The sequence below is a fragment of the Drosophila navojoa genome, chromosome 2, assembly GCF_054131105.1.
Source record: "Drosophila navojoa isolate 15081-1374.11 chromosome 2, UAZ_NAV_1.0, whole genome shotgun sequence".
Taxonomy (NCBI): domain Eukaryota; kingdom Metazoa; phylum Arthropoda; class Insecta; order Diptera; family Drosophilidae; genus Drosophila; species Drosophila navojoa.
The window spans coordinates 14,902,351-14,923,399 of record NC_142890.1 but is presented as its reverse complement, the minus strand read 5'-3'; the positions used below and the strand labels follow the sequence as shown (position 1 = coordinate 14,923,399).

At 42.8% G+C, this 21,049-nt stretch overlaps 5 protein-coding genes across 13 annotated transcripts in view; 3 read left to right on the top strand and 2 right to left on the bottom strand.

The window, feature by feature from the left end:
- Nucleotides 1-15,746, top strand: part of Octbeta3R (Octopamine beta3 receptor) — a 44,509-nt gene extending 28,763 nt beyond the window's left edge. For 4 of the 6 annotated variants that reach the window (XM_089263585.1, XM_089263580.1, XM_089263575.1 and 1 more), the window contains 6 exons: nt 1,495-2,436; nt 4,460-4,660; nt 5,761-6,036; nt 6,115-6,292; nt 7,069-8,914; nt 11,137-12,053. In XM_089263585.1, coding sequence (XP_089119711.1) covers nt 1,847-2,436; nt 4,460-4,660; nt 5,761-6,036; nt 6,115-6,292; nt 7,069-8,914; nt 11,137-11,978 — 3,933 coding nt within the window. In that variant the 5' untranslated portion in view covers nt 1,495-1,846 and the 3' untranslated portion in view covers nt 11,979-12,053. Of the gene's footprint in view, nt 1-1,494; nt 2,437-4,459; nt 4,661-5,760; nt 6,037-6,114; nt 6,293-7,068; nt 8,915-11,136; nt 12,054-13,782; nt 13,892-13,987 lie in introns of those variants that run through there. The other 2 variants (XM_030383220.2, XM_018113015.3) reach the window with 2 other exon arrangements.
- A 124-nt stretch (nt 15,747-15,870) lies between these two features.
- Nucleotides 15,871-16,942, top strand: LOC108659878 (uncharacterized). The gene is made up of 3 exons (XM_018113024.3): nt 15,871-16,029; nt 16,100-16,648; nt 16,706-16,942. Exons 1-3 carry the CDS (start codon nt 15,916-15,918, stop codon nt 16,931-16,933), a joined length of 891 nt encoding a protein of 296 aa, XP_017968513.3. The 5' UTR covers nt 15,871-15,915; the 3' UTR covers nt 16,934-16,942.
- A 177-nt stretch (nt 16,943-17,119) lies between these two features.
- Nucleotides 17,120-18,271, top strand: LOC108659877 (tRNA-uridine aminocarboxypropyltransferase 1). Its single transcript, XM_018113022.3, has one exon. It carries the CDS (start codon nt 17,232-17,234, stop codon nt 18,195-18,197), a length of 966 nt encoding a protein of 321 aa, XP_017968511.1. The 5' UTR covers nt 17,120-17,231; the 3' UTR covers nt 18,198-18,271.
- On the bottom strand, nt 18,257-18,853 carry Spase12 (Signal peptidase complex subunit Spase12). The gene is made up of 3 exons (XM_018113028.3): nt 18,698-18,853; nt 18,495-18,641; nt 18,257-18,430 (listed from the first exon to the last, which is right to left on the bottom strand). The coding sequence occupies exons 1-3, from the start codon at nt 18,719-18,721 to the stop codon at nt 18,308-18,310; spliced, it is 294 nt and encodes a 97-aa protein (XP_017968517.1). The 5' UTR covers nt 18,722-18,853; the 3' UTR covers nt 18,257-18,307.
- Nucleotides 18,854-19,102: 249 nt separating this feature from the next.
- On the bottom strand, nt 19,103-20,923 carry LOC108659879 (uncharacterized). 4 transcript variants are annotated; one of them, XM_018113025.3, is made up of 4 exons: nt 20,766-20,923; nt 20,000-20,347; nt 19,708-19,775; nt 19,103-19,649 (listed from the first exon to the last, which is right to left on the bottom strand). In XM_018113025.3, the coding sequence occupies exons 2-4, from the start codon at nt 20,323-20,325 to the stop codon at nt 19,288-19,290; spliced, it is 756 nt and encodes a 251-aa protein (XP_017968514.1). In that variant the 5' UTR covers nt 20,326-20,347; nt 20,766-20,923; the 3' UTR covers nt 19,103-19,287. The 4 variants fall into 4 exon arrangements, with proteins under 4 accessions (XP_017968514.1, XP_017968516.1, XP_017968515.1 ...); XM_018113027.3 differs by having other exon boundaries at nt 20,000-20,350; nt 20,766-20,909; XM_018113026.3 differs by having other exon boundaries at nt 20,760-20,904.
- Between the last annotated feature and the right edge of the window lie 126 nt (nt 20,924-21,049).

Sequence of the window (21,049 nt, the reverse complement as noted above, 5' to 3'; positions counted from 1 at the left end):
AAGTAAATATTTCGATATAGATTCAGTAAATGGCATGCTTTAAATCAATATTGTTCTCAGCTGCAGATTTATATTGATATTACTTTAGATTTTTGCTATGAAAAGGCTACAGCTCTCATTGGCTTTGTTTTAGTTATATTGAAAACTTTTAGGACAGCACTTTACTGAGATTTGGCAGGTGCGATAATGGGGTTCATTCTCATTGCCAAATTAACTCGTATATTTACGTAATTGTATATGAATGTATTTTATTTTTCATTTTTCATTTCATTATCTTTTCCCTCATATGGGTTCTATGAAGAAGAAACTGCAAAATTCTATAAAAAAATATTAAAAATAAAAATGAAATAAAAAATAATAAGAGAATATTCATTTGAAGCTCTCTCTATCCAAAAGATTTACTTTTACATGATAATGAGTCTATCCCATTCTAAAGTATATAAAATATATATAAAAATAGATTAAAATCATGTATGCAAAACACAATTTCATTGAGTTAAAAGACATTATTTGAGCATAATAAAGAACATTTTAAGGCCACACAAATATAAATCGTAAGAGAAAAAAAAAATAATTTCGTACCCAGTTTGTCAAATTCCGCAAAAGCTGCAAAATCCTTTTATCGCCGGAGAAGCTTAACAATCAAATATTCTTGGTAATCTTGAATATTTATGTGACACTCAGAGCACTTGAGCACATGCCTATCTGACTGTACACAAAAATTAAATAATATTTAATTCCCCGACAATGGCATCAAAGCACACACAATGCAGACGATGATTCTGTGGAATTGTCTTGTGCCTGCTCTGCTTTCTTCTCTGCAGCCTTGTTGTATTTATTTGGAAATTCGAAACTTGTTTCGCACTCACAAACGAGCAAATATATGCACAAATAATCGAAATATATATAGGGGGATTTCCGCATCTATCGCCGCTTGGGAGAGTGAATGGCAAAAGGCAACTAATCAAAAATAGAACCGAGCACACAGCAAAAGGTTAGGCATGACAGTGAAGGATGCTGAGCTGCCATAAGACTAAGAGCAGCTATTAAAAAATAATATCCAGCTGCTGGCAAATGTGGATGCAGCTGCAAGGCGAGTTTTTGTCTGCTTGGAATCTATGCAAATTAGAAGGTAATACCTTGGGCAGTCCCTGAGCACAGAGTGTCTGCTGTCGACTGTCTGCTGTCGTCGAGGATATGCAGATGTACATTTTATTTTATGTTTTCTCGTTCTTCAATAAAACGCATGCCAAGTACGCACAGAGCGTGCATGCGATGCACTTGCTTCATTCGCAAGGACATCGGGGCAGGGATGGAGTGGGCGAGGCACTTCTAAATTGAATCGATGCGCATACAAATACATGCATATCTAGGACGGGCCGCTCAGTGTATGCTATGGCTCTTAAATTTCGCCCGATTGTATATTTTGTTTGCAATTTTCTATTGTCTTACTTATGCGCTCATTCGGCCCATTATTTATTTATGCATTTGCAGACGCCTGGACGCTGGCTGTTGAGCGCTTGAAAGCGCGGCCAAGTTTTCCGTTAAGCTGCTAGCAACTCAAACAAAGACCAAAACCGGAACGAGAAGTGAGAAGGAGCAGGAGCAGGAGCAGGAGCAGCTGGCAGGCGATGGCATCGCGTCCTCTCAGCGCGCTGGGCAAACACTCGACGTCGAGCACTGCCAGTTGATGGGGCGGCCGATGATTATGAACTTTGACCCGTTGCCTGTTTGCGTTGCAAATTGCAATTATGTGAGCGAACGAAAAATGATTATCTACTACTCTTCAGCGAGCAGGACAGCAAGTGCGCAGACATTTTAATCAACGCAACAGTGAGTCGAAATAATGTCAATGCCTAAGGCAGTGCACGGCCCAGGCGCATTGCCCACTTCAGCTACGCGACGGCCTAGCACATCGATGGCTATGCTGGCAGCTGGTGGTGCAGCTGCAACAACGACAACAACAACTGCAGCAGCCATCGCCAATGGTCGTGGTGGCAACTTTCTGCTAACTGCAGCTGCAGCAGCTGCAGCGACTACAACAGCCACAACAACAACAACAACGACGACGACGACAATGGGAACATCAACAACTACAACTACTTTGCAAACAACAACACGATTTGTGGACGCCTCGTTGACTTCGCTGTCATTAACGGCATCATCGACTTCATCTCCGGGCGGTGCATCTTCGGCGCTGCCATCCCCGCCGGCCACCGCCCTGGAGCTCTTCTCCACGGTCGCCAGCAATCTGACAGCGAACACGAATGCCAGCCTCGGCAGCGCGGCGGAAGTCGGCGAGCAGCTGGAGGGGGACAGCTGGGTGGACGTGTCGCTGTTGCTGCTCAAGGGCTTCATCTTTTCGTCAATTATCCTGGCCGCAGTGCTGGGCAATGCGCTGGTCATCATCTCGGTGCAGCGCAACAGGAAACTGCGGTAAGCCAATCGCTCCACAGAGAATGCACTAGAGCTTGAGTGGGAGGTCGTAATTGCTCGAGGGAAATGGAATATCGTAAGCAAATGTAAATAGCATTGCAAATACACAAAGGCAGGGGGGGGGGGGGGGGGGTGCTGGGGGAAAAGGGGAATAGCGAATCGAGAAGCATGGCGAGAAGAAATGTTGGAAAGTGAAATCCTACTTTCATCACATCTCCTACATACATATATGGCATCTGATGTGGTATATGATTTAATTTATTATCGGCCCAGCCGTCAGAGCAACACGCCCATTACAATGCTCACCTCTCGGCCTTCGAGTTAATTACAATTGCGACAGCACAGCATAAATAAGATAAACAACAACAGTGAAGCCCTTTATAAACTGTTTACATACTCGTAAATGCAATTTAAATGAGCGGCAAGTGGAATAATGGAACACAAAGTGAACAAAAATGTCGCACACGTTACGTTGCCAATGACAGGGCGCCCCAGAGAGCGAGAGAGCACAAGCGTGTGTGTGTGTGTGTGACAGAGAGAGAGACAGAGAGGCGAATGCACAAAAGTGTAGCATACTATTGGGGGCAACTTAGTTATGTATGCACATGTGTGTGTGTGTGTGTGTGTGTGTGTGTGTGTGTGTGTGTGTGTGTGTGTGTGTGTGTGTGTGCGTGTGTGTGTGCGTGTGTGTGTGTGTGCGTGCGAGCGGTTGTGTGAGCTCCTGTGCTGCAACATTTATGCGAGCCACACTGAATTTTGGCAAATGTCTTGCCTTTATTATTACACGGCCTTAAAAAAAAAAAAAAAAACCAAAAGGAAAACTCCCGTCAGAGAGAGTAAAATTTTTAAAGTGCGTGTGATAAAATGAATAAGCACTTAAGGCTGAGCTCACAAGAGCAGACGAAAATTAAACTAGTAAAACCAGTAAAATTCTCAAGTGGAAATAAATATATGCCATTTATATATATGTGCATACATACATATATAGCAGACAGTGTTATATTGCAAGGACTTGGTGGCTGTCATTTTTGACAAATAATCAGGAAAACTATACTAAATACGCCCATTGACGGGTTGTCAAATCGAGAAAAACTTTAAGACCTAAAGTCTAAAGTTCAAAACTCAACAAGTGATATTGATATCCTCTATATATATACATCTATGCTCCTGAGCTAAACAAGATTGTAGTAATGGTAGTAGTACTCTTGAGCAGAAGAAACTTAATGATAATCTTCATATTTTCAAAGCAATTTGATATGAATTTATATATCAATATCGAGTGACTTAGTTACTTATTACTTATTAAATAACGATCAACTAAGTTGAATAAATTAAATATATATTTACAGTAGTTAACTCAAACACATTTCAGAAAGTGCAGCATACTTCAAATTAGATTCAATAAGATAAAAACTAAATTAAATTAACTCCATACTAAATAGCCACATTAGCAGCACAGAAACATAGACTCCGAGCTGCATTTGTCTCTAGTCAAAGCATTTACAATTAATTAGTGCTGCAATGTCCTTTGTCAAAGACAATAAAACTTGCAAGAGACGAGTGCCCGTCTTTAAAAATGTATAAATTAAATAAGTAAGAGGAAACAGGCAATCAAGCTCTGAGTAACTGAAATAGTTTCATCAATACTGAAGAGAATATTTGCCGCTGTCTGAGCAGGAGAATTTCGCATTCGTGGCATGAGTTGGCGCCTGAGCGCGACACGTGGGGCAACTTGGCTAGCATAGTGCATAGCTAGTCAAGCGAATGACTTATGGCAGTCAAGGATGTAGAGAAATTGCTGCATAGAGGTGAGCCGGCGGCTCCTGCTGCAGCTGGGAGGGAGCGAATGCGAGTCGGGCGAGATGGGCCTGCTCCACTGCAAGCAAATGCAATGTCATTTGCTTGACATGGCCTTTACTGTGTGGGCGGCTTGTGGCTCGGTGGTTTAGCGGCTGGTGGCTGCTGTGAAACGCAAACCGCAATGTCCATTTAATGTAGCGGTTTCTTTTGTCTCGCTTTGCAGCGTTATAACAAATTACTTCGTTGTCTCGCTGGCAATGGCCGACATGTTGGTCGCCCTCTGTGCGATGACGTTCAACGCATCCGTGGAGCTGTCTGGCGGCAAGTGGATGTTCGGGCCGTTCATGTGCAACGTCTACAACAGTCTGGATGTCTACTTTTCCACAGCGAGCATACTGCATCTGTGCTGCATATCCGTGGACAGGTAAGTAACACCCCCCTCCCCCCCCCTCCGGGCAGCATTTAACGCAAAATAAGCACATTTGGGCGTGCGACTGAAGGCGCCTTAAATGGCGTCTCCATTAATCTTGCGGCCAGAATCTCGCTCTGGCTGCAAGAAACGATTAATTACCGTGAAAGGCGCGCACATCAAAAGCAAACATCGAGCCAGGCCGTATGATGAATGCGGCCCAAATGATTTGCACACCATTCGAATACGCCCCTAAGTCGAGTCTCCGGCCCGCCCCCCAGCACAGGCGGCAACCGTTAATTGGAGCTGTGGGCTAAGAGGAAGACGCAGCAGCTGGGACCCACAACTGGGCAACAAGAAAAAAAAAAGAAGCAACAGCAGTAGCGAATGCCCAGTGGCCAAGGAGCCTTTGTTTGTCTGCTTTAATTAATTTATATTTCGCACACCTTTCGAAGGCCCTGGCAAAACACGCAAACCCCACAAAACCCACAGAGCAGCAGGAATAACAAAAAGAACGTGCAAGAAATTGAAGCAAATTAATTAATACTTCTTCCCATCGAAATTCCTGTGAAACTTCAATAAACAAACGATTCTTATGAGTATAAATATGAGTGTGAGTGGGAGTGGGAATGTGAGTGTGAATGTGAGTGTAAGTGTGAGTGCTTCAACTGATTTTTCTCTGCCGATAAGCACAAGGCTCGAGCTGCAGCCTCTCCATCTGAGATAAGCTATTTGTATTACACGACGAATGTCTGCCCTTTGAATTGTTACATCTGATGGATTATTTTTAATTAATTATTGCCAGAGCATAAAGCTCACAATGTCTGAACATTTCCATAGGTTCATATATAAGACATTCATATAAAATCAGTGGCAAGTTTTATAAATATTATATTAATTGTGCATGAATACAGAATTAATCATTTGAATTATTTTTTTTAAGTGTATAAACTGTGTAAAAAGATGAACAACATTTATATCAAATGAGAATGCATTCAAATAAATGCACATAAAGCAATCACGCGCTGCATTGCTCTTAATATTCTCATACGCCCTGTGCAACATTGCAGTGAAAAATTTTCTTTTTTTCTTTTTTCTGTGCCACCCCACTGCAGATACTATGCGATAGTGCGCCCGTTGGAGTATCCGCTGAATATGACACATCGAACAGTGTGCTTTATGCTGGCCAATGTCTGGATACTGCCCGCCCTCATCTCGTTCACGCCCATTTTCCTGGGCTGGTACACGACGGCGGAGCATCTGCGCGAGGTCTCGCTCCATCCGGACCAATGCTCGTTTGTGGTCAACAAGGCCTACGCTCTCATCTCCAGTTCAGTGAGCTTCTGGATACCAGGCATCGTCATGCTGGTTATGTACTGGCGCATCTTTAAGTAGGTCTCCCCCCACCCGGCTGTGTGTATTGAAATTGTTTTATAACTCGAACCATTTGTGGTTCCGTCTGTTTCCAGGGAGGCTGTGCGTCAGCGCAAGGCTTTGAGCCGCACCAGCTCCAACATCCTGCTGAACAGCGTCCACATGGGCCAGACCCAGCAGCCCACCAACCTGAGCTATTTGCATCCCAGCGACTGCGACATCAGCGCCAAGGCGGCTCGCGAGGAGACCAACAGTGCCCTCAGCAATCTGGAGGTATGTTTGTAATTGTAACCGAGCCATCGATTCCAATAACTAGTGATAACAAAGGTAAAGAGAACTCGGCTCACGATTCCACTGAAGTCCCATAATATTTGTATTGTACTTCGCCATGCTCCACAAATTTTGAAAGGTATTCTTTAGGAGTTTCGCCCACAACAGTTGTGCATAGATTTGCATATAATTTTTGGAAAAATTTATTGAACACGTCTGCAACAGTCCATCGAGCCATGGCAAAGGTCAAATGCTGACTTTGCTCAAGTTTATTCTCTGCCTTTAGCGCTTTTTTATAGCTCCGCGCGAGAAAAATAAGGAAAAACGTATCGAAATTCTGTTCGCTTATTAAATTGTATTTCTAAGAACTCGAAAAAGAATATTTCGAGCAGTGTACTTAAAAGTCGCTTAAGTAGCTCTCGATACTGAAAGCGAAAAAGGCTTAAATAATTTAAGGTAGAGAACTGTTCGCCCCACAAATAACATTTTTTTATTCCTTTGATAGGCCAAGGGAATAATTTTTAAAGTCAAAGAAAAAACTTAAAATTTATTTAAATTAAATATATTTAATAAATAAATAAATATATTTAAATTAAATATATTTTTATCATTGCAAAAAATGCAAAATAAATCTATAGATTTTTAAATATATATAGAGTAAATTGAGACATCATTTGGGTGTGCTTTACATACGAGTAAATATAAATGTGGCGTTATTTTTGGTCTAACATGAGCTCATAATTCACTGGCCTTTAATGTGCTTTCATGGGCTTTCGCAGGACATGCTGCAGACAGGCACTGATGAGGACGACGATAAGGACGAGTGCGATGAACTGCGAGTGCCGTCGCCGCCACCACGCCGTCTCAGCCGCAGCAGCATCGATCTGCGTGACCTCGAGCAGGAGCGCTACGAGAAGGTCACGCACACGGACAGCGCGCCCTCGATGATGGCGCTGCAGCAGCAGCAGCTGCCTGGAGGCAGCCAGCTGCAGGCGCCGGTGCCAGTGCTCGATCCGCAAATATGGGGTGAGACGCTGGCAAAGAAGCCGCTGCCACAGCCAGCCGTGACCGCGGCAGTTGCCGCCGAGGCAGCGACGGTGCAGCAGCAGCAGAGCCTGACCAGCGGCAGCGGCAACAGCGAGCCAGAGCCGGAGTCAATGGCCTATCGCATGTTCGGGCTGAACAGCGATGAGAGCGAGACGACGGACCACTACGACACGCACCTGCCGCTGGCCGAGGACAACAAGGAGCTGAAGCGACTCATCGAGGACAACTACTTGTACTTCAAGCGGCAGACGGGCGCCGCGGGCGGCAAGTATGCCGCGCTGAGCGAGTCGGACTTCATTCGCCTCAAGTCGGGCGCCGCGGCCAGCGGGCGGAAGGCGCTGGCTGCCAGCGACTCGGAGTTTGTGCGCAGCATCGGCGAGGCGAAGGCGCCCGATCTGCCCAGCAAGGACAGGGGCTTCAATCTGATGTCGCTGCTGGCCAAGACGAAGCGCTCCAGCGCGGAGTGCTTCGCCATCGAAAAGAAGCGCCAGCAGGCCAACTCCGAGGGCTCCGGCTTCTTTCGGCGATCCCGCAATCGCAAGCTCTCGCACAGCTACAATGGCGGCGCCGGCGGCAGCGGCGGCGCCAAGGAACGCAAACTTGAGCAGCGGGCGCGGCAGCACAGCGACACCGACTCGACGCCCAACAAGCCGGACATACTGCTGGACATAAACGTGCTCAGCGAGCAGAGCGCGGCGGCAACTGCTGCGGATGGCCATGGCCTGCAGCTGATTGACTTTGGCAACGATGCAATCGTGGGCAACATGAGTGGCATCAGCGGCATCAGTGGCATCAGCGGCGATGAGCTTGCCCAGCTGGCCGATTGCTTCGCCGAGTCACCCAAGCAGCCGGCCACGCCGCCGCCGTCGCTGTCGCCGCCCGAGCTGCCCGAGCAGAGCGGCATGCTGATCGCGAGCAGCTCGGAGCTGGCCGAGATCTTTCGCTCGCTGAGCTTTCCCATGGGCGAGCAGTGCAGGTCCAGGCGTCAGGCGGCGCCGCAGCGCATGAGCACGCTGAGCGATCAGGTGTGCTCCAACTACATGATGTCCCCACCGAATACGCCGGCCGCAGCCAGCGCAGCAGCTGCCAATGCTCCCCCATCGGCGTCCATCAACGTGTACTTCCTGTCGCCGCCGCCGCACGCCGCCAACGGCTATACGCCAAGTGACACGTCCACCATATCACTGGACGTGGTCACCAATCTGGCGGTGCCGCAGCCGCAGCTGCAGCTGCAGCCGCATCCACAGCCATCCAACATCAACATATCACCCAAGCCCGAAATCATACTCGACTCGACGCTCTCGCCCGTGGACGGCGGCGATGGCCATGTCCTGGGCGAGCACAAGGACATCACGTCGCCGCTGCTGAAGCGCAAAGATAGCAACGCCGAGGCGGATGTTGGCGCTTCCGCCGGCCGACAGCGCTGCAGCATGCTCACGGGCTACGAGGGCATTCAGACAATGCGGAAGCGGCAGGCGTCCGTGGTCACTTACGATGTCAACGTTATCAACTTCACCCAGGAGCACGGCGACAGTCGCAGCTACATACCCATGGGACGCGTCTCCACCAGCTCGGCAAGTAAGTACAGGCCAGCCCATCCACGCCCCCAAATAAATATTACAATGGAGCGCCATTCAAGCGACTCGGGCATGGGCAACACTTCAGAATGGTCAGCAAAGGTCATGGTCAAGGTCATTGCGCCTGAGTGCTTATCGGAACTTGAGAACGCTTTCTCGTGCATTTCCATTGAATTATATGCGTAATTTATGTTTGACTTTATTTATGGGCGCTATCTCTTACATTTTGCCAAATTTGAAGCCCTATCTGAATGAGAATTCAGATTTTAATTCCTCATTTGCAGTTGGATTTCAGATAGCTCTATTCGAATTTAGGGTCAGTTTTACTATTATTTATATTTTAATAAATTTATAATTGAATAACTTGAAGTCGCATCTAAATTAGAATTAAAATTTATTAATTTTTGATTTTCTGTTTTATTTTTATTAAGTTACAAATTTTAGTTTAATATTTTTAATCAAGTCATTTATGTTTAAACTTATTACAAAATTTGTTTTGTTTCTGTTTTTAAGGCACTTATGTTTATACTTATTTATTATCTATAATTTACAAAATTTGAGGCCATATCAAAATAAAAATTTTAATTGTTTTAAATGTTTTTGTCATTTGCTGTTTGACTTGGAATTCGTCTATTCGGAATTGAAATTACTTTAAAGTCAGTTTGTTTATGTTTTTAACTTAATTTATTTTTAAATTATTTTTATTTTATTAAATTTTATAGACATAAATATAATTTGCATATCTGAATTAAAATTTTATTTTACTAAATCTCTTTTAATCTGCTCTTTCAATCTGCTGTTTGATTTGGGTTTTATCTATTTTATTTATTTATACAATATTTATTTTCATATTATTTAACATTTGTTGCTTTATTTATTTAATTTTCTGTTATACATATGTATATACATATACATATAATTTTTTTTATAATTTATTTTATTTTTAATAATTTAACATTTGTTTGTTATTTATTTAGTTTTTTGTTATACATATATACAAATATATATATAATTTTTTTTATAATTTTTTTTTTTAATTATTTTTTTTTTTTAATATATATTTTTTTAAATATTTTTTTAATATATATTTATTTTTTTTAATATATATTTATTTTTTTATATTTTTTTTTTATTTATTTATTTATTTATTTTTTTTTTTTTTTGTTAAATTGATCTAAATTTGCATTGTTTGTGTTTATTGCAATTGAATTTACTATAAAATAATTCACTGAGTCTATAACAATTAAAACAGGTTATTTGAAATAATCGATTTATATCATTTCAAATTACCAAACTTAACTTTAATTAGTATTACAAATTATTCACAATTTGGTATCTTCATTTGTTTACGAGTTTCTCTTATCTGCATGACAAGACAGAGACCAATTAGAAAATCCAATCGACTAGGATAAAGTTGCTTAACCGTTAATTAATTATATCTAGAAACTTGCCTCAAATTTTATTGCCAGCCGTCGCTAAGTGCTGGCAGCTTTTGAATAATTGAAATTTTAATTGTGTTAGCTTGAATATTGAAGAGTTCCTCTTCGGCGCTCTAGTGATTATTTTTGGTTAATTGCGGCCTTTGCCATGACCTGACCTAGGCCAAATATTGCCCATGCCTCACATAGAAAATACTTAGTTTGTGTGTTAGCAAATCGCTTTCTAGATCGTTAGCTGCGCGTAGCCCTAGGCGCTAATAGAAAAGGTTTGCCTACTGCCCGCCCGTACAGCACTTAATTAATTCCTAGTTTTGCACATTCGTAAATCATAAATCGCCTGGTTGACCGAGTGAGAGGCAAATGTGGCAGCTGACTTGCATTGAGTCTGAATACTTGACTTTTCGGTGGTGTTGACAGATATTCTCTCTATATGCTCTTGCTCTTCTACTATCTGTGTTACGTATGTATGTACTATTAAATCTTTCACCTCTCTTGTCCCATTTACTGTTGCATGGCACGCATGCGTCGTGTTCCTTGGCCCACAAGAATGTGTATATAACAATTACATGCTATCTATATCTATATATATGTTCCTGTCTCTTTCTCTCTCTTTCTCTCTCTCTTTCTCTTTTGTATTTACATATATATATGTGTGTGTATGTGTGTATATATATATGTTAATGAAATCATCAAATTGTGTTCAATATCCAATGTCAAAAACTCTTCCAACTCAACTTCAATTGTGAACGTCCTTCAAAATAAAAAAAAAAAAACTTCGAAACAGAGCGCGAATTTTCGAATAAATCTTCGCTAATACGACGCGGCGGCATCTGCATCTTTGTGGATGAAGACGAGGCCGAACATATTGAGCAAAAGCCGCGCGGCATTACCTTTGCCCCGGCCGCCAGCCCGCTGCCAAAGTGTCCGCTCTGTGGTGCCGACATCACCGTCGATGCCAACACCACCGCCACCGCTACCGCTAATGCTACCGCCACCACCACAACCACCACCACTACCACCACCACCAATACCACCAACGACACCAACACCTCAATCAGAGCAAGTAGTAAACGTAGTTGTCACGATCCGGCCTCAGCTACGGCTACGGCTACGGCTACGGCTTCGGCTTCGGCTCCGGGTACGCCCACGCGATCACGCTTCTGGCACAAACAATTGGCGGCGCTCACAGCGTGTTGGCAGCAGAGCAAGAACCGGAAGCAGCGCTTCAAAACCGGATGTAGTCACTGTGGTGCAGCCGGTGAGTTGTTTTGTCATCTCCGCAACACATACTGCTCATTCGTACTCCCAACCGAACCACCCTCCCATCCGCTTTCTTTCTCTCTCTCTCTCTCTCTCTCTCTCGCTCTTTCCAACTCTGCTGCTGTTGATAACTCTGTCATGCTTAATCGCCATGTATATCCTCAGCCAACACCCATTATCTATATATGTATATGTGTCATTCATTCAGCTTCTCCCCACAAACCAAGAGTCGCACAGCCACCACAACTCGGCCACACTTGTAAATACAGATCACTCTTACTCTATAAAATGTTGTACAGTCCCAATCGTTACGGTCCTTATGAAAAGGTTTCTTTCTACAATTTATTATATTATTATATTAAATGAAAAAGTCTTAGGAATAGGAGCAAGCAAATGTATAAAACAGTAAACTTGTTCGCATCTAATATCTACAGATCTAAGCTTAGCTTTAAGCAAAATCCAAATGGAACTCAAGCTCTCCCATGGCAGATAGGAATACCATAAATGGTGTTGGCAACCTGTATACAATTATTTAAGCCAATAATGCAAACTCTGAGTTCATGTAATTTCTGTCGAGCTTACTAATATTTTGTATTTCGCCTTTTGAAAAATACATTAATATTGAGCATTTAAACCTCATTATTTTGAGTATTCAGAAATACTCAATGTTGTGCAGTTAAAGCAATGTAATGCATAATCAAAGACAACGTTTACCTATATAGAATTGAACAGAAATATTGTTAAAAAAAAAAAATTAAATTAAAAATAAATAAAAACGTTCTAGTCGGGGATTCGAATTTAGCGTGACATTCTGAATAGCCCAATGGACGTAATTAGCACAATAAGTCTATGCAAAGAGCTTGCTGATCTCAGCTCCAGAGCTATAAGGACTACGACTATAAAGACAACCTAAATACGATGTATATGGAATCTGTAAAGAATATGTAAATCCAATGTTTACACACAACATCAGCTTACATTCTATATAGTTGTGCTTCGAAATATACACATATACATATATCTAAATATATGCTATTCATTATATTTCATTCAAATACCAAGTCTTTAGTTTGAGTTAATGACGCTAGCAGGTGAAGAACTCGTTGTACAAAGCTTCCATAGTCTGTGCACCCTGTGTATAATTTTAAAATATTGTCATAGATAACTAAGAGCGGTGCTTTGTATATAAGTAAGAAAATATATACTTTATACTTTTACAAAATTTAAATATCAACAGCTAAAATGAAACTAAATTCTTATACATTTAACACAAACTGGCAAATGCCGTCTTTTTCTATATTTTTTGCTTGAGGTCCTTTTCGGCGCTGCCTGATGCTGTACATAATTGCCACCGTTATGCACGTGCATTTTCTTTTGCTTTCCCGGCCAGCGTCTGCCTATTTCTTTACATTATCATTTCGGGCGATAAGGTCGTCAGCTTGTTTGCCATTTCCTGTTGCTTACCGTTTGTCTGTTTGTCCGACGGATTTTGTTTCATTTTGTTTATGTACTTTCACTTTTCAATGCTGTTTTTGTTTATGTTTCGTACGTGTGCGAATCTGTGTGTGGGTATGTGTGTGTGTGTGTGTGTATTGGTGTTTGCCTGTGTGGGTTCTTGTATCTATTCAAGCACTGTAGGATTTCAATTGTTTGCTTCGCTTTTATTACTTATTCTACACACACACACACACACACACACACACACACACATACGTAAAAACTCGATTACTCTCGTCTGGTTAAATGGCGCCGAACCAAAGTTGCCTCGCATCACTTGGGGTAAAAACTCAGTGCTGGATTGTGTTTATCATCGATACAACAACAACAAGAATAACAATAACAATAACAACAACAACAACAACAACAACAACAACGATGACAGCAACTGCGACAAGCAACTACAGCAGCAATATTAATGTCAAAGTTAAACATGAACCGTCACACATGGCACAACACGCCTTGGCATATGAGGCATTCAAAGTATTCACACACACACATACACACACACACACACGTGTAGCTAGTGAAACAACATTGAACAGAATTTGTGCAGCTGCAGCAACGGTCCCAATTCTGTGCCAAAGTTCAAATTTAGCTTATCAGCTTTGTAACTCTCATCGAAATCTCATCATCTCATCTCGACTCATCTCTCTTTATCTGACCCGAACAGGCGGCTCGGTGCGACCCGCGAAAGGTTGGAAGGCCGAGCACAAGGCCGCTCGCACTCTGGGCATCATCATGGGCGTCTTTCTGCTGTGCTGGCTGCCCTTTTTCCTATGGTAAGCAATGTCCAAGGCATTACAACTCTCCCCCTCTTCCTCTCCCTCTCACACACACACACACACAATATGTATGCGTGTTTATGTTTATATCAGGTATGTTATCACATCGCTGTGTGGCGCCGCTTGCCCCTGCCCGGATGTGGTTGTCGTGGTGCTCTTCTGGATTGGCTACTTCAACTCCACACTCAATCCGCTCATCTATGCCTATTTCAATCGGGACTTTCGCGACGCCTTCCGCAATACGCTCGAGTGCGTGCTGCCCTGCTTGGAGAAGCGCAATCCCTATAATGCCTACTATGTCTAATGCCTGGAGTCTATAAGTATCTCCGTATGCTGAATGCGGATGCCGGTGTAAGTGATATTCAATACGCTCGAAGCTAATACCAGATTAAGGCTCTACTCAAGCGCAAAAACATCTTAGTTAAGGCCCGAGAGCTAAGCAATACTCGAATGTGTGTTTATTCTGTATACGTATTTTATTTATTGTGTGTATTATACATAGTTAAGTAAGCTCTGGCTAGCTATATATCAATGACGAATGTGTGTCTATTAGCTGTATACACATAAATATATTTCTAAATATATACACATACATATATTTACGTAAATCCATGTCCCTAGCCTAAGTAAAAACGATTCTACAAATCTAAACGAAGCGAACTTCACAAGCCACTAGAAAATACGCAAGATAGAGAGAACTATAACTAAGACACGAAGCCAACAGGTCTGGTCCAGAATCGAGCTCTATAATACCTTCCCCTATAAATGCTTATGTCTATGATAAATACATATACAATATAAAACTAAGCATTCAACAATGTGTTACATTTTAAACAAACTATCAAAAAACCTAATGAAATTGCAGATCAATATTATTAATAAAAGTTCTTTGTGAAATTGAAATAGAATATAAAATGCGCAGGGTGACCATAGATAAATCAATTGTAATAAATCAAAAGCCAAGTAAGATATTACGCGAATTTCGATTCTCTTTTAAGAAGACATCCATGTTACTATTAACGGAATATCATATCATTAAAAGGCCTATCGCTGCTATCGCTTGCAGTGCTTCAAGCGTAAGGCTGAATTTCGAATGATTCTATTCTATGTGGGAGATGTTATTCTCGAATGTTCAACTTTAGCTTTGATAAAGTAGTAAACCTGTTAGCGTATAATAAGGACAACTGTTATCGATCACTTAGTCAACTGCTGAAATAAATTGATCGAAAGTAGTATTACTCTTGCTTGGTCACTTTATGGAATACCTTGTGAAAATTCGAAATAAGAAATAAGTTATGCATAATCAAACAGCTAAAAGAGAAAACAAGATCACTTTGTGTTAGACGCGTAAATGGAATAAATAAATGGAAATCGATTTCGTCATGAAACTAAAATTAGAATAAAAGTTCTTAATTTAATTGTCTGCTTAATGACAATCTGCAAAAAACAAAAAATAATAAATAAAAAATGAAAATAATAAATGAGTTATAAAGAAAATTCGAGAAAGTCAAACGTAGAGAATTGCATAATGAATATATAGCGAAAACACGTATTAAGTTAAGTTTCGTACGTATATATGGTTTCCATGTGTTTGAGTTAAAGCTACTTTTGTGATACCTGGTCAAAGGGAATTGAATCCAGTTTTTTAGTTCCATTAGTTAACAGTTAATTGCGACCTTTGGTTTAAGGCAATGCGAAAGAAATGCAATCTCGACTAATATTATATATACATATATATATATAAATATACATAAATGTACTTATTTCTATGTATTTACTTGCTGAAAACTAAATAATTGCAAATTCAATTGTGAAACTAAAGTGTTTTAAAAATATATGTATAAAAATGGAACTTGGTGCGTTTACTTCTCACAGGCAGTGTACGATTTTCATATATTTATAAATAGCCGCCAGAGAGCGCTGTCTATATAGATACATATATATAGAGTTTGCTATTTTGTTGGGTCGTGCTAATCGTGCTGGCTCATGCTAGGACAGTTTTGTTTCGAATCGCTCGCCAGATGCCGGACGCTCGCATCGAGTTCACCTCCTCGGAGCCACACGAAGGCGACGCCACCTGCGTGGCGTACTTCAACAATCAGCTCTTCTCCGGCGGAGCTGATGGCAAAATACGTGTAATTACTCAATTACTCCCCCCTGGTTAGGTTTAGTGCGTTCATCCACTCAGCTGTCGCCCCTCCGCAGGTTTGGTCAGCGTCGCTGCAGCTGCTGCGCACTCTGAACGCCCACGAAGCGTACATTTATTGCATGGCCGTAAATGAGCAGGGCAAGCTGTACTCGAGCAGCTGTGATGGCCAAGTTAAGTACACTTTGCCGCCGTATGAGGATGCTTCCGTGCAGGAGCTATTCCGCTGCGACGACGCCATTCAGGCCATGTACTGTGCCGGGCCAGTGCTCTATACGGGCGACGACAAGGGCGTGGTGACCACCTGGAGTAACGATCGCATGCTCTTCAAGTACAACCTGGTTGAGGAGGTCAAATCACTGGCCGGGGAGCAGCAGCTCATTTACACAGTGCGCGACTTGGATGTGGTTATCTCAGTCATAGTCGAGGGCAAATCGGGTAAGTATAGCAACAAGATGGTCATACCGGGCAAGTCGCCTCTCACGCTGCTCGGCCCACTGGTTGAGGAGAAAAGAACCTATTTGGCATTTCCCGATCGCACTGGCATGGGCTTGCAGCTGTTCAATAATCTGCCACAGCACAAGTTCTCCAAAGTTTGGCATTTGCCGGTAAGTCCAGCACCTCTCAAGTTCTTTGGACCGCTCTAATTGTTATCCGAATCGCAGCAATGCCATGACATGATTGTGAATAGTATATGCGGGGATGAGGATCACCTGTACTCCGGTGGCTATGATAATAAAGTCAAAGGCTGGACCGACTTGGCGGCAAAGCAGCCAACGCCACTCGGTGAAGTGGATGTGGGCAGTTGTGTGAATTCAATTTGTTGTGGCGCCGACAATTGTGTGTATATTGCAAGCAGCGATGGTTTTATACGCTGTGCCAAATTTGTTTAAATAATAATGAAAAACTATTCAGTTTGCAAATAAAATAAAATATAAAATACAATTATTTTCTGATTCAATTTAAATTAGTATTTTAACGCTCCATTGAGTGATATTGCAAGCAGCTTTTACCTGAATGCATATATTTGGCACTTTTAGTGCTGCCAGACTCTTTTAAAAAGATGTGGACACAAACGCACTAGTATTCATTTCATCATGTGGCAGCACCAGCACAATTTCTTCTGCTTCTGAAGAATTCCTTTGGGTACGGCTTTAAGCGTTGTTGTGCAGGGATCACCCGACTGCGACGATGACACATCCCGTCGCTGCAAAGGGACAACCGCGCAAGTATCCGTTCATCAACATGCGCATCGCGGATAACTCTGTGCTGGACACAATCGAGGGCCGTCACAGTTGCCGCCACTGCAATCGGTCCCGCAAATTCTTTTGCTACAATTGCTACGTCCCAGTTGGCAAATTGGTTAATCTGCTGCCAGTGGTCGAGCTGCCTTTGCAAATAGACATCATCAAGCACAAGAAGGAGATTGATGGCAAAAGCACAGCAGCGCATGCAGCAGTGTTGGCACCCCACAATGTGCGCATCCACACCTATCCCGATATACCCGATTACAGGCAGGAGGATGGAGTGGTGCTCATCTTCCCCAGTGCCACGAGTCTCACGGTGCCGCAGCTCTTCGAGCGTGACGTCCGCCTAAACATCGATGACAATTACGGCCTGCCCAAGGGCCATCACATGGGCACAATGCTGCGACGCCGCATGGATGAGGTTGTGGGTGAAACGGAAGTGATACAAAACTCCAGGTGTTATACGTTCGGCAATCTCCCCGTACGCCGTGCCGTATTCATTGACAGCACCTGGAACCAGAGTCGCAGCATCTATGCGGACGAGCGTGTGCGAGCTTTGCGCACTGTGGTACTCCAAAATCGCTTGTCCCAGTTCTGGCGGCATCAGCGTGGAAGTCCTCGTTGGTATCTCGCTACCATCGAGGCCATTCATCAGTTTGTGCTGGAGATGCACGTGAATGCATGGGGCCTCAATGCGGCATATCGAGGCTTGGACAATCTGGAGATAACCGAGGGTTTCCATCAGCTGGCAGCGCCGCTCACGGTGGTGGCGTCCACGGATTGTGAAGAACCCGAATCGCCATATAACGGGCAGTACGACAATCTGTTGTATTTCTTTGCCAATATGTATGATCTCATACACAAGTACTACGATCACAACGATCTGATATCGTATCGTCGTCCAATTTAAGCAAAAATGTATGCCAATATTTATTAAAATGGAATTTCGGTTTACTAAAGTTACTTCCATTCATATGTCTACAACTGAAGTTAGATTTATTTATTTAGCTATTGCTACAACTATTTCTTTTTCTTTTTGCCTTCTTCACTGGAATCACTTGTCACTTGCTTCTGCTCAGTGTTTACCGGCTTCTGCCACTTGAGCGGATTTTTGCGATAGATGGGCCATGGGGGAATCGTAATCTAAGCGAGTGAGAGAAAATAAGTTAGTAATTAACATAAATGGTAAGCTTGGGAGACCACTGACCAGTGAAGATATCAGGAATCCAACACCCAGTATGTAAACAGTTTGGGAGAACTGCTGCACCACGGCACCATAAATGAGACCAATTACTCCAAAGAGTGTTATGATGATACGGGACCAGCGTTCAGCTTTGGCCTGGCCAACAAAGTCCTGAGAATATTAAATGGTTTACATGACAGGAGCCGACAGAGCTATATTTCACTTACCATATGTGTTTGTATATCAAGCATTTTGAGATTTCTGACAATTTTGCACTTTATATGCGTAAACAAATTCGGTTGCGGCACGTCAGCAGTAGAATCGAAGATGTGTTCGATATAAATATGCTATCGATGTATACACGGTGCTGCCAGCTATCGAGTACAAAATATTTCTGCTTTGAATACTTAACGTACCCTACATTCATGAATTTGTTATTCATTTTAATAGGCTTGTATAGGCTTTTGGCTGTTAATTATAATCTAGTAATTTAATTATAAATATATTACTTTCATTTGCTTTGTATATGAAAAAATTCGTTAATATTCAAAGTAACCAGACTTCATGTAAAATTATTTTAAATGTATCGATTAAAATAGCGCGCCCAACAATCCCAAATAACACAAAATCGCTTATTTTAAAATGTAAATTGTTCATACTTTTATTTGTACAATGCGTAAATGGCGGCTAAAGCCGTGGACGTTATATATTAAGATCTAATAAATAAGTGGCGCGGAATGTGCTTTGTATGTATAAAATGTTAAAATAATCGTGCTGAGAAATGGTGTCTCGTTTCGTTGTCATCTTCTTCGCATTTTTAAACTCGAGCCGAGCGTGTGCGGCGCAAGTTTACAATATTGATTACACTTATTATTATCCAACCAAATAGGGTAAGCCAGGCTAGAACGAGGGTGAAGTACAAACAGGCAGCCGTGTTGATTCGTCCATAGCGACGACGCTCATATGAGATACTCTCCACCAGAAAGTCCATAAAATCAAACACAGCTGCACAGGATAAACGGGCCTTGATCACGGGCACAATGTTGCCAACGCCTTGAATTTCCTTCAGCAAGGACTCGCGATACTGTTTGCAGGTGACTTCGAATCCATCGGTAAAAATCGCTGCATAGATCAACTGGTAAATGGCCATAATGACCGATATAACCGTTGCAGGTAGCCCTAGATAAGAAAGCACGTCAATTAAACCAATCGGTGACTGGGCAGAGAGAATACCTACAGTAGTAAGGGGAGAGGCCGTCTGAAGATAGTTCGGACTCAGTGGTTACCACAACCATGTCGCCGGATCTGCAAGAGACGGAAGAGCGGAAACAAAGCAACGCATGAGTAATAAACACTTTAAAAAGTTTAATTGAATTGGTGCAAAGTCGCGCATTTGCTTCGGTCATCTTCCATTTGTGGCACCCATTAGCATAAGGCTTAATTAGGCCAGCCTTGCGAGTGTCGCAAGAAGCTGTGTCTGCCGATTAACCCGCATGACCTCCGTCTGCTTAGAATTGCGCGGCACTTACCGCTGTCTTATTGTTGTGGTGCCTGCCTTCGGTTGTCCCTTGCCGATGCACATGCGATAGCAATGATAGATGCCTAGCACCACGGCAAAGACCAGGGGCAGAAGCAATCCATAGGTGGCATAGTGGCAATATGCAATATTGCCACCTTCGAAGCTGTTGTAGGTGGTGCGGCCGTGCAGCACACAGCCGCAGTTGGTATCTGGGCAAGCGTTGAGCACATAGCGCCAATGCGTCCAGGCCACTGCTGAGGTAATGCAGCAGATCAGCGACGCCCCAATGATAAAGGGATATAAATAGGAGAGCGCTCGTTCCGCTCCGTACGACATCTTTTTAAGGAATGGGTGGGGGCTGCTAAGAAATTTAATATTAATTAAATAATTACTCTTTCAATCGCGCACACATGAAATAATTTCTTGAAATTTGTTTATTGTTTGCATTTGGTCTTTGGGCGAACTGCGCGGCTAGCTGCGAAGTCGGCGTCGCTGAGCAACGCACATCAGTGCAGGTCTTATTGCACTCTCTCTCACGCACTCCCTCTCTCACGCGCTCTTGGGGCGTCACACACAAATACAAGTGCATTTGCTGCACTGTACCAAATATAAACAAACATTTGTAATGCCGTTGCAGCCGCTGCTCAGTGTTTAATAAATTAGAAATTGTTTTTATTTTCATCAATGAAAGTATAAATAACCAAAGGCGAAACTAACAAACTTTAGCAGAAATGTAAGCTTATCGGCAGGAACAGTTTGCTGACACATACACTTACACAAGCGCACTAAGCTGACACACCTACGTCGACAGACACTATACGTTTACCGAACGACCAACCGTCTGCGCGCGCAGCAATAAAACAACTGAATCTAGTCTTGTTTTGGCTCCGATCAGAACGAGCGCTGGAACACAGAGAGAGAGAGAGAGAGAAAAAGTGAGAGTGAGCAGACACATGGCAAGAGCGCGAGAGCGGGTGAGCGTTTCTATGTATGGAGCTGCCTCATGCGTTATGAGTGAAAACCAACTTGGCAGTTCTGTTCGTTACTATTTGAAATGACG